The sequence below is a fragment of the Cebus imitator genome, unplaced genomic scaffold (genome assembly GCF_001604975.1).
Source record: "Cebus imitator isolate Cc_AM_T3 unplaced genomic scaffold, Cebus_imitator-1.0 Scaffold55, whole genome shotgun sequence".
NCBI lineage: Eukaryota > Metazoa > Chordata > Mammalia > Primates > Cebidae > Cebus > Cebus imitator.
Window position 1 is genome coordinate 1,684,259 of NW_016107370.1, and position 11,526 is coordinate 1,695,784.

The following is an 11,526-nucleotide window of genomic DNA, read 5'->3' on the forward strand; positions in this document are numbered from 1 at the left end:
CTGCAAATCTGTGATTCTGAACAAGAGGACCTCTGTCCACCCCACTGGCCTTGTCTTAGTCTGGCCCTGTATAAAGCCAGGACCCTTCCATATTTGGAGCTGTGCTACCTACTGAATTACGCCCTCCACCACCACCAGTTCATATGTTGAAGCCCTAACCTCCAATGTGATGGTATCTGGAGATAAGGCCTTTGGGAGTTGATATGGTTTAGATGAGGTCACAAGGGTGGGGCCCTCATGGCAGGATTAGTGCCCTTAGAAGAAGAGGCACTGGAGAGCTTGCACTCTCTCTCTCTCTCTCCCATGTGAGAACATAGTGAGAAGGCAGCTTCTGCAAACCAGGAAGAGGGTCCTGGTGGCCCCTTGATCTTGGACTTCCAGCCTCCAGGACGGTAAGAAAGAAACTTCCATTGTTTAAGCCACCCACGCTATGTTATTTTGGTAGGATAGCTCAAGCTGACTATGACAGGCAGGGTCAGAGAAACCATCCCAGGGCTCAACCCCTCTCACAGGCCATCCCCATTCTCACCCATTCTCAGGTTCATCTGGGGCCCCAGTGTGGGGTGTGGCCTGCAGGGAGTCCTGGAGGATCCAGACAGTGGCACCCCTCCCATGTGTGGGGGACTCCGCAGAGGCATAGCCTTGTGTCTCATGGAATGTCCTGGGGCTGGCCCAGCATCGTGGGATTGAGAAAAAAGTGAATGGGAGCGTGTGCTTGGGAGAAGACAAAGCAGGAATTCAAGGTGATGGAGCCTGGAGGCAGACGGGGAGGGGCGTGAAGTCCAAGGCAAACAGTGGTTCAAGAAGAACTCAGGAGGTGGGGGCAGGAGAGGCTCCCAGGCAGGACCTGGCAGAGGCAGGGAGACCTTGGGGCTGTCATGAAGAGGCCCTCGGTTGAGTGTATGAGGAAGAGAAAATAGGCTGGGCCGGTCAGGACAAAGACACACGCTGCCAAACTGAACCCCTTTCTCAGTCCTGCCCACTCCCTATAGAGCGGGGGCAGAGCCCTTCGCAGGACTCATAGGGCCTGATTAGTTTCAGCTCTGCCCATAACTAGCCATCTACCCTTGTCAGGTAACTTCTTCATCAGCTTTACCTTACAGGGAGTTGGTCAAATGTTAGCCTAGCACTAACACATCATGATTTCTACATGAGCAAGACATCCCATCTTTTCGATCTTTCCAGACGTATCTGCCTCTAATTCTATGATTACAAGGTAGGGCTGACTCCAAGAACTTCCCTAGCGTACCTGATCTTCTCAGGTCTCAGAAGGTGTCAACGGAGTGACATTTTCACAGGCTTTCAGAACATGTCCAACTTCTAGTGATTGGTGCACCTTTTTCTGACTGTCCCAAAGTCTTGGGAAGGTCTCTTAGATCAACCTGTCAACTGTCATCTGATTAGCATGATTTGCCCTGAGGAGTCCGCACCGTGTTGGGAGCAGCCGCCCAAGTCCCATCCCCAAGAAAGATGAGTGAGTGTCCCAGAACCTGGCCTATGACCATTCACTCCTCTGAAACACTTAACTGCTAAAGTCACCACCAGAATGTGATAACAAGCCGTGGATTCTCAGAAGGGACCTATCACCCAGGGACTAATGGGGAGTTCCTTGTCAGACCCTCGGAACTCGTTCAAGTAGGGCTCCGGGCATGGTCTGAGTCATGACCCTGATGCGTGCCTGCTGGATTCATTCAGGGAGAATGCCACAAGAACCCGCCTCGGCCCTGTGCTGGGAACACAGGAGCCTTCCAGGTGTCGGAAAGTTTTACCAGTCATCCTTAAGACTTGTAAGACCTACTTAAGCTCACAGGAACACGAAGTTCACAAAATGCTTTCCAACCCTGGATGAAAAGCATTTTCCATCTTAGCCAAGACACAGCAAGATTCAGTCATTTTTATTTCTACTTGATGATTCCTTGAACAATCACGTTAACTACATTTTACCCTCCAAAAGAGAAATAGTAAAGGGGGAAAATGCTGCCTTTCTTACCTCCAAACTCTCCTTAATCAGTTCCAAAATTATAGCTTGGGGTGGGGAGCATGTTTGAAGCACGTGAAATAGCTATGATTTCTTGACTATTTGACATTCTTTGCATGTGTTGATTTAATCTCTACAACAACCCCATTAGGCAGGTGCCATTATTATCCCCAGTTTACAGATGAGAAAACTGAGACATAGAATACTTAAATAATTTGCCCAGGATGATACAGCTTATCGATTTGGGATTTAAACCCACATCTCTGGACCCTGGGTATCAATGGTACAAAGAATTGTCTGTCCTTTGTAAGGGAAGTTGATGGTGACAGTTCTGCTGTTAGCAGGTTGTGTGTTCTGAGGCATTTCTCCACTCCTCGGGTTCAAGTGATTTTTGTGCCTCAGCCTCCCGAGTAGCTGGGATTACAGGCATGCACCACCACATCCAGCTAAATTTTTTATTTTTAGTAGAGACAGGTTTTCACCATGTTGGTCAGACTAGTCTTGAACTCCTGACCCCAAGAGGTCTGCCCACTTTGGCCTCCCAAAGTGCTGAGATTACAGGTGTGAGCCACTGTGCCCGGCTTTAATGGGGATATCTTTAACTGATTCACCTATACTCACTTGCCCGGTCTTATTCACGAACAACAACTCATGTTTTTCAGATGTCTGGCAAACGGTTTAGGTTTCCTTGGGTGATCATGTATAGACAGAGAACGACAGCCCTCCCAGGGGCACAGACGACAAGCACTTACAAAGAGCTTTCATACCAGAGAAGCTTAAGGAAGGTAACACCATGCCCCAAGGCTCCTGGGATCTATCTGTCTGCCTGGATGTGAGAAATAAATGAGAATGCCAACATATTACTGAAGTCACAGAGTCCACCTTCTGAAAACAATCCACTCTGTGTGGGGCAACAGTTAATGGCATGTTAGAGTTCTAGTGGAAACGGAAATGAAAAAAAAAACCCATCCAAACAGGGTTGCGAGTATAAAACATGCATAACAAAAACAGCCTAAACCTTTGTGTCTGGGGGACCACTCTCTGGTTAAATATCCATTTCATTTCAGGGTCTGTTTCCTCCACTGGACTATAAGATCATAGAGAACTTTGTTTCCTCTTACTTAGCACTGGGTTCTAGAGCATATTAAGTGCACTTAATGCTTGTTGGATAAATGAATAGTTAAGAATAGCTTAAGTGTGTTGGCTCACGACTATGATCCTAGCAATTTGGGAGGCTGAGGCAAGCAGATCACCTTAGGTCAGGAGTTCAAGACCAGCCTGGCCAACATGGTGAAACCCTGTCTCTAACTAAAAATACAAACATTAGCTGGGCGTGGTGGCATGTTCCTGTAATCCCAGCTACTTGGGTGGCTGAGGCAGGAGAATCACTTGAACCCAACAGGCGGAGGTTACAGTGAACCCAGATCTTGCCACTGCACTCCAACCTAGGCAACAGAGCGGGACTCCATCTCAAAGAAAAAAAAAATTCTGTAGGCAAGGGGCAGTCAGAGATGTTTTTTTTTTTTTTTTTTTGAGAAGGATAAAGAGAGATGCAAATAGATGATTTAAAAGATTAATTAAATTTTCCACAGATAGAAGATGCAGATTACAAAATCTGGCTACTAATTCCACTCATGAGTATGCACACCTTGTTGCAATGTGACTTTGTCACTCCACTCTTCAAAAGTGGAGTCTGTTTTTCTGCCTCTTAAAAGTGATTGGCCTGTGACTTGCTTTGGCCAAGAGAATGTGAGAGAATTGATGCTGGGTGGAACACACAAGGCCCTGCAGCTCCATGACCTTGGAATGCTGCCCTGAGAATGGCCTGTAAGGAAACCAGTGCTGGCCTCCTGGGGGATGAGAGCCCATGTGGAGGAGAGCAAGGTGGCCCAGCCAACAGTGGTGTCCACTGCCGGGCCTGTCAGGGAAACCACACTGGACCTTCCAGCCCAACCAATCCTTAAATGGACTTGAGTGGCATGAATGAGCATGAGGGAGCCAGGGAAAACTTTCATCAGAGAATCAGCCCGCCAGCCCACAGACCCATGAGAAGTGAGAAACTGCTGCTCTTCGAGAGCCCATCAGTTTTGTGGTAGTTTGCTAAGGTTGCTCAACCTCGGCGCCCAGACATCTTAGACGGGAGAATGTCTGGCTGTGGGGCTGCCCCACACACTAGCTGATGTTCAGCAGCAGCCTTGGCCTCCCCCCACCAGCTTCAGCAGCACCCCCCGCCCCTTCTGTCAGGACAATCCAAATGCTTCCAGACATTGCCGAATGTCCCCTGGGGGAGAAAAACAAGTGAACCAAGAAACTGTATTGATTTCCCCTTCAAATCCTTGAATAATCGATAGTGAATTTGGGGCAGAGTTGAGAGAAATGTTTTTGCCCCTTGGTCCCTAAACAGCTCCCACTGGGCAGTCTGGATGAACTCAACCAGCACCAACACTGCATTCTCAGATCATCCTGGGCAGTGCTTATGTCCAGGAAGGCAAACAGCCCAGCCTCCTTTTATGGGACTGCTCGGCTACCCCATGAATTAGCTTCCTAGGGCTGCATAACAAAGTACTACTAACTGGGTGGCAAAAAGCAACAGAAATTTATTCTTTCACAGTTCTCGTGTCAAAATGTCTAACATCAAGTTATCATCAAGCCATGGTCCCTCAAAGTTTCTGGGGAAGACTTTTCCCTTGCCTCTTCCCAGTTTCTGATGGCTGCTGGCAATTTTTGGCATGTCTCAGCTTACCATTGTATCACCCCAATCTCTGTCTCTGTCTGGAAGACAGAGACACGGACATTTTTTTTTCTCTGTGTGTGTCTCTGTGACTCTGTTTTCCCTTTTTAAAAGGATACTAGTCATTGATTTAGGACCTACCCTGTCAGAGGTATTGGAACCAGAGTGACTCCATCTTGAATATGGACTGGGTAAACTAAGGCTGAGACCTACTGGGCTGCATTCCTAGGAGGTTAGGCATGCTTAGTCACGGGATGAGATAGGAGGTCGGCACAAGACACAGGTCACAAAGACCCTGCTGATAGAACAGGATGCAGTAAAGAAGCAGCCGAGACCCACGAAAACCAAGACAGCGATGAAATTGACCGCTGGTCGTCCTCACTGCTCATATGCTAATTATAATGCATTAGATACCAAAAGACACTCCCACAGGCACCACGACAGTTTACCAATGCCCTGGCAACATTTGGAAGTTACCCTATATAATCTAAAAATAGGAGGGACCCTCAGCTCCAGGAAATCTCTGCCCTTTTCCCAGAAAACTCATAAATTATCCACTCCTTGTTTAACATAAAATCAAGAAATGACTCTAAGTACACTCAGGCAAGCAGCCCACACCTCTGCTCTGCCGTTCTTTTACTTTCTTAATAAACCTGCTTTCGCTTACTCTGTGAACTTGCCCCAAACTCTTTCTTGCATGAGGTCCAAGAACCCTCTCTTAGGGTCTGGATTGGAACCCCTTTTCTGTAACAGCCAATCCAACAACCTAATCCAATGTGAACTCCTTCACTAATTATACCTGCAGAAATCCTATTTCTAAATAAGGTCGCATTCTGAGGCTCCAGGAGGACGTGGATTTGGGGGACACTGTTCAACCCTGTGTGCACTCTATGAGCTGACTGGCTTGTGGTGACTGTGCTGTTGTCCTGGTCATTGTCCCTGCCCAGTGCTCTGTGGACCTGCCCCCAGCCTAGCCGATGCCAGAGCAGAGTTGATGAGAGAGCAGAGGGGCTGCTTTGCCCGCCTTTAGCCCAGGTAGAGATCGAGCTTTGCTGCTCCTGCTGTGTCCTCTCCCCTTCCCCGTCCCTCCACCTCCCTGCTGCTCACCCTCAGCATTGTGATGTGATTGCAACCATCAAAGGAGGCTTCTCTGCTGAGGAGTGGGTATACCTAAGTGCAGGTTTCTGGACAGATTTTTATCTGTTGCTTTGCTGCCTTTCTTTACATTGTGTTCGTAAGAGACCACAATTCCCCATGTGTATACACATCGTCACAATATGTTTTCATTATGAGGTCGAAAACATCTATTTGCATTTTCCTCCCCACCCCCTAACGCCCACATCTTTTGGGGAATAAAAAGCCAAAACTCTATGTCAAGCCACAGCGCATACCCATATGTTATCACTGATGTTTCTCTCCCTGTGAATGCCTTGTTGGCTTTTCATTTCTCTTCCCTGCCAAGCGCACTTGACCCATGGTAATGTAAAGGTTACAACAGCAATGATAAATCTCTTCACTGCCATCTCACTTGCCTGAAGTGGCCAGGTTCATGAGGTGAGTGCTGTGTGAGGAGGAGCGTGCAGGGAAGATAGAGGAAAGAGCACTACTGACCAGCAGAAAGAGAGAAAATCAAAAGGTTCCTAAGCACAACTGCAGGGCTCTCGGCCTCAAAGCAGAACTACAGATTAGATTTGTTAAACCAAAAAAAAACCCCTGGGAAACATAGAAACAGGAGCTTTCAAATATCTAAAAACTCAGATTTAATGACCCAAAGACCAACCGTAGGTAAAGAAACATACTTTTTCTTGGGTCGTGAGCTAATCCAGTGGTTGATGGTGGATAGCAGGAAATTTTGAGACTAATATTCTAACAACTAACTTTTAATCTTTGAAAGGCACTTGCACAAAATACCATTCATTTCCCTGACCAGCATTTAACATACTGGTGTAAGTCAAATTACTTTGCAGATGAATGTTTAGGACGTAGAGCGTTTTTCATTTTCCGCAACACACTGGAATCACCTGGGATTCTGATTTAATTGGTCAAGAGTGAAGGCCAAGCATTAGTGGGTTTTAAAGCTCCCCAGGAGATACTAACGGGCAGCTAGAGTTCAGAACTACTGGTGTAAAAAGTCAGAAGTTTCAAAGATCATTAGCGCTTAGCATACTTACTGCTAAGCAGCAAAACGTAATCACATCGATTACAGGGCTCTACCAACATTTCTTGCATTACGACTGAATACTTTTCCCAGTAAGTGGGCTATTTTTTAAAACGGCAGCCCAGGAGCTTGGAAAGGGTGGACTCTGTGATGTTCAATCTTCCACTTCTATGGTAAGCCACTGCCCTGCTGGATCTCAGAGCAGGGAATGGTCACTGCCTACACCTTCCACAGGACAAGTTCCCTCCCCAAGTTTCTCCTCCTGCTTTGACTTGCCCACCAGCCTCTGGGGCTTCCTCACAGGCTTCTTACTCCTCCATCCTTTTCTACCTTCATCCCATATATGGAACATAAAACAGTAATAGCAAATCTCAATTCTTAAAAGAACATATGTGAGTGGGGCCCAGTGGCTCATGCCTGTAATCCTAGCACTTTGGGAGGCCGAGGCAGGTGAGTTGCCTGAGCGCAGGAGTTCAAGACCAGCCTGGGCAACACGGTGAAACCCCATCTCTACTAAAATACAAAAAATTACCCAGACGTGGTGGGGTGCACCTGTAGTGCCAGTTACTTGTGAGGCCGAGGCAGGAGAATTGCTTGAACCTAAGACGCAGAGATTGCAGTGAGCTGAGATTGTGCCACTGCACTCCAGCCTGGGTGACAGAGCAAGACTCTGTCTCCAAAAAAAAAAAAAAAGAATGCATGTCAAGCTCATCTTCTGGCTAAAATGTGAGTATAATATTTTGGTTTACTGTGAGACTAAAATTAATCAGGAAATATGTGTTGAGTGCTCACAGGCAGATAAGCAAAGGTGGGAAACATACAAGGTAGTTCAGTGTGTAGCTCTTCAAGGATCTTACCAGGTTAGGCAAACTATAGCCGACAAGCCAAATCTAGTCCCTCACCTGTTTTTTGTAAATAAAGTTTTATTGGTACACAACTATGCTCTTTTTTTTCAAAGCACATTATCTATGACACACTTGAATAGCTGTGGCCTACTTTTGCATCTGGTCTGCAAAGGCTAAAATATTTACTATCTAGCCCCTATTAGAAAAATGTTTGCTAACATGGATCTAGATAAACTAACCATGAAAACAATAGATAGATATAGATAGATAGATGTCTCCATCAATCCTTTCAACAATATTTATGTTGCCAGGTTCTAGGAGATGTTTGTGAGAATCAGAGAGGGCTCCTGCTCCCGCCTCCTGTGAGGCCCATAGTCTACTGAACTTGTCTTCAATCCTGAGCAATGAATAAGCACCAAAAGGGAGGCCTATGCAACAAGATCAAAGGAGAATGTTTGAGGCTGGACAGACCCATGGGTAACTAGAATCTTACCTGTGAACCTTACATGTGGTTTCTAAGCTGAATGGGATAAAGATGAGGAAGGGAAGCCCTTGACAAGTTGGAATGAAGAAGTAGGAAAGTCCAGGCCATGGTCAAGGGCCAGCAAATGCCAGTCTGGCTGCCTCCTGGATCACGTATACTGGAGTGGTAAGGGGAATAATGGCTTTCTTTGTTTACCACTGATCGTCCATACCAGAGGTGACGTTTTGTAAGGGTGTCGATGATGTTTGTGTTATTTACCTCCATCTCTAGCATTAAGCAAAATGCTTGGCATACGTAGGTGCCTGAAGGATATTACCTAGAGAATTAAAGAGCGGATGAATAATGGGTATCTTGGATGTTAGGCTAGATATGCTGTAAGTCAGATAAGCATTTCAACCATGGTAAAATGATGTCTGGTGTTACTTTATTTATTTACCTGTTTTTGAGACAGGATTTCACTCTGTCACCGATGCTGGAGTGTAGTGGTGCAATCATAGCTCACTGCAACCTAAAACTCCTGGGCTCAAACAATTATTCCACCTCAGCTCTTGAGTAGCTGGGATGAGGCATGAGTAGAGGCATGAGCCACCATGCCCAGCTAATTTTTCAATTTTTTTGTAGGGATGAAGTCTCACTATGTTGCCCAGGCTTGTCTCAAACTCCTGGCCTTAAGCAATCCTCCTGCCTCACCCTCCCAAAGTGCTGAGATACAGGCATGAGCCACACCACCCTCAGCCAGTTACTTTAAACAAAGGAATAGATGGGAAATAAGAAAGCCTTCATGTTTATGAGCAACTACTATGTAATGAAAGGTCTATAAGCATTACATTTTTTAACTCTTTCTGTCATCCTTTTGTTTTATAGATGATGAAATTGGGTTTTAGAGAGGTTAAATAAATGAGCAAGGTCACACAGTGAAAAAATGGCAGAGCTGGAACTCAACAAGTCTTTTTTTAAATCTCAGACTCAAGGCAACCAGCACACTCCCATGCCTACCAGTCATTTTCATACCACGCTTTGAAGAACCCTCAGGCTCCTCAGAGCCCCCATAAGGGCACTGTGACCAATTTAGTAGCATTGAGGATCAAAAGCACAGACTCTGTACCCAGCTTCACCCCCAGCAGTTCTCATCTTCTCTCCTCTACATATTGAGTTTCCTGATTTTATGCAAACAAAAGTCCTTGGAGGAACAAAAAAGAGTTAGAAATCACTGCTTCCTAGAATAAAGCCAGGGGGTGTGGTTTCTAGTCTGATCTCCACCACCAAGTTGCTGTGAGATCATGGTCAATCACTTCTCCGTCCTTCTTACCCATGAAAGGTTGGACAACAATGCCGAGATCCCATCATGCTTTCTTCACTTTCCAGAGAGATCAAGATGAAACGAAAAGCTTATTTAATGAATGGCAAAGGCTGGATCACCTTGAATAAAATCCTAGATAAAGCTTAACTGCACTGACAGCAGCAAATAAGGGGAGTAGAATTAGTTACTGAACAGAGTTCAGGAAATTGTCACTGCTGGGTGTTTTGGCTGATGCCTGCCAATGGCATCTAAAATTATGACTCCAGAGCAAACACTAGCCAATCTTTCAGCCTTACCTATAGCAACCAGCACATGACCGAACATTGGGGTGTGAGTAAACAGCCCACAGGGGTACAGCCACTTACCGAGAGAGATGTAGCACATGAATATACTGATTCTCAAAGAATTCATAGCTGGAAGCAATGCCCGTCTTCTCCATGGCTTGACCATTCTTATACCAAGTTACCTCTGGCTTGGGCTGACCTGATGATAAAGAAAGAAAAATATTCTTATTAGTTTAGGTGTTTTTAGGGGAAAAAAAACCCCATAAAGCTATGAACAAGGATGGACAGTAAGCAACAGGGATAAGCATGATGGATTATGCCAGGTGAGGAATTGGAAAGGCTGCTTCTTGCTGATATAAATAAACACGTTGTTCAGTAGACACTACTTAGCATGTTACGTACCTAAGATAGTGCTGTGCTGATGGGTGGGATACAAAATGAAAAAGGCTACCCCTAATCTCAAGGTGCTATTAAGAAAAACTTTCCAATACTTGGAAATAAGGCAAAGATATGAATAGTATCTTTTTTCAATGTCACCTGAAGGCAAAGGCCAATCCAAGCATGATCTTGGGTTATATACTTTATTTCACTCAATGGTAACTACTGATTTTAAGTGAAGTTATATGTTAACTTGTAGGTTTTTATCCAATAGAAATGCAAATAATTTCCATTTAGAAGAAAAGGTAACCCTATAAGTTATTGTTTATTGATCTGTAGGCCATTAACCAGTGCTATACCTAACCCAGCAGTTTTGCCCCAACATTCCTTTATTAAATTGCCTATACATACATAACTCCTCAGGCCTTGTTTCTGGATTCTTCTTTAATTAATGAGTGGAATCAAATCTTTAAAATGTGTATTTCATATTTGCATGGAAATCACTTTACCTTTTTGAAAATTATATTTTAATAGTGCTCAAAGTTCGTGTGTTAGTTATGGTACAAAAGAGAGGAGAACAAAGTAGATTTGCAAATGCCACTGTCTTCCTGAGGATGGAGGGGTTTGGCATGCAGGCCCCCCGGGCTGATGCTATGCATATGTGACGGATATCATCACAGAAACTGACCTATGCTTTCTCCCTTAGAAGGGACTAATCCTTCCCTGGCGTTCAGTAATGGGATGTGATGTTAATGGGCTAATCCAGTAAAACCTCCAGGAATTTCACCCACCCCTTGGGATTTTTCCTTCTTGTTACAGAGCAGGAAGGTTTCCATTGTGTTCCAAAGAGCTTTCTCATTAGCCTCGTGCCACTGAAAATATATCAAAATGTGCCACATACACAGGAAGGAAAGCCTGGTATTTGGAAACAATACACCATTCCGAATCTGTCTTAGGAACATTCATGTGTTCCTATCTTATTTATTGAATGATTTTTGGCAAGCAACTCCAGAGACCAGTAGGACGAGAACTCCATGTCTGGCCAGGCACAGTGGCTCACACCTATAATCCCAGCACTTCAGGAGGCCGAGGCGGGTTGAGTGAATCACTTGAGTCTAGGAGTTTAAAAATCAGTCTGGGCAATATGGCAAAACCCATCTCTATAAAAAATACAAAAATTATTCGGGTGTGATGGTGTGCACCTGTGGTCTCAGCTACCCGGGAGGCTAAGACAGGAGGATCATCTGAGCCCGTGTGGTCGAGGCTGCAGTGAGGCATAATCATGATTGTGCCACTGCACTCCAGCCTGGGCGACAGAGTGAGACCAAGCCTCAAAAAAAAAAAAAAAGAATGCATGTCAAGCTCATC

The 11,526-nt window shown here is 45.3% G+C and overlaps 1 protein-coding gene across 3 annotated transcripts in view; it reads right to left on the reverse strand.

Annotated features, from left to right (window-relative positions):
- The window catches only part of ALPK2 (alpha kinase 2), a 164,320-nt gene that overhangs the window by 105,838 nt on the left and 46,956 nt on the right, over nucleotides 1–11,526 (reverse strand). For all 3 annotated transcript variants that reach the window (XM_037738596.1, XM_017528814.2, XM_017528813.2), the window contains one exon: nucleotides 9,862–9,979. In XM_037738596.1, the coding sequence (XP_037594524.1) occupies nucleotides 9,862–9,979 (118 nt within the window). The remainder of the gene's footprint in view (nucleotides 1–9,861; nucleotides 9,980–11,526) is intronic.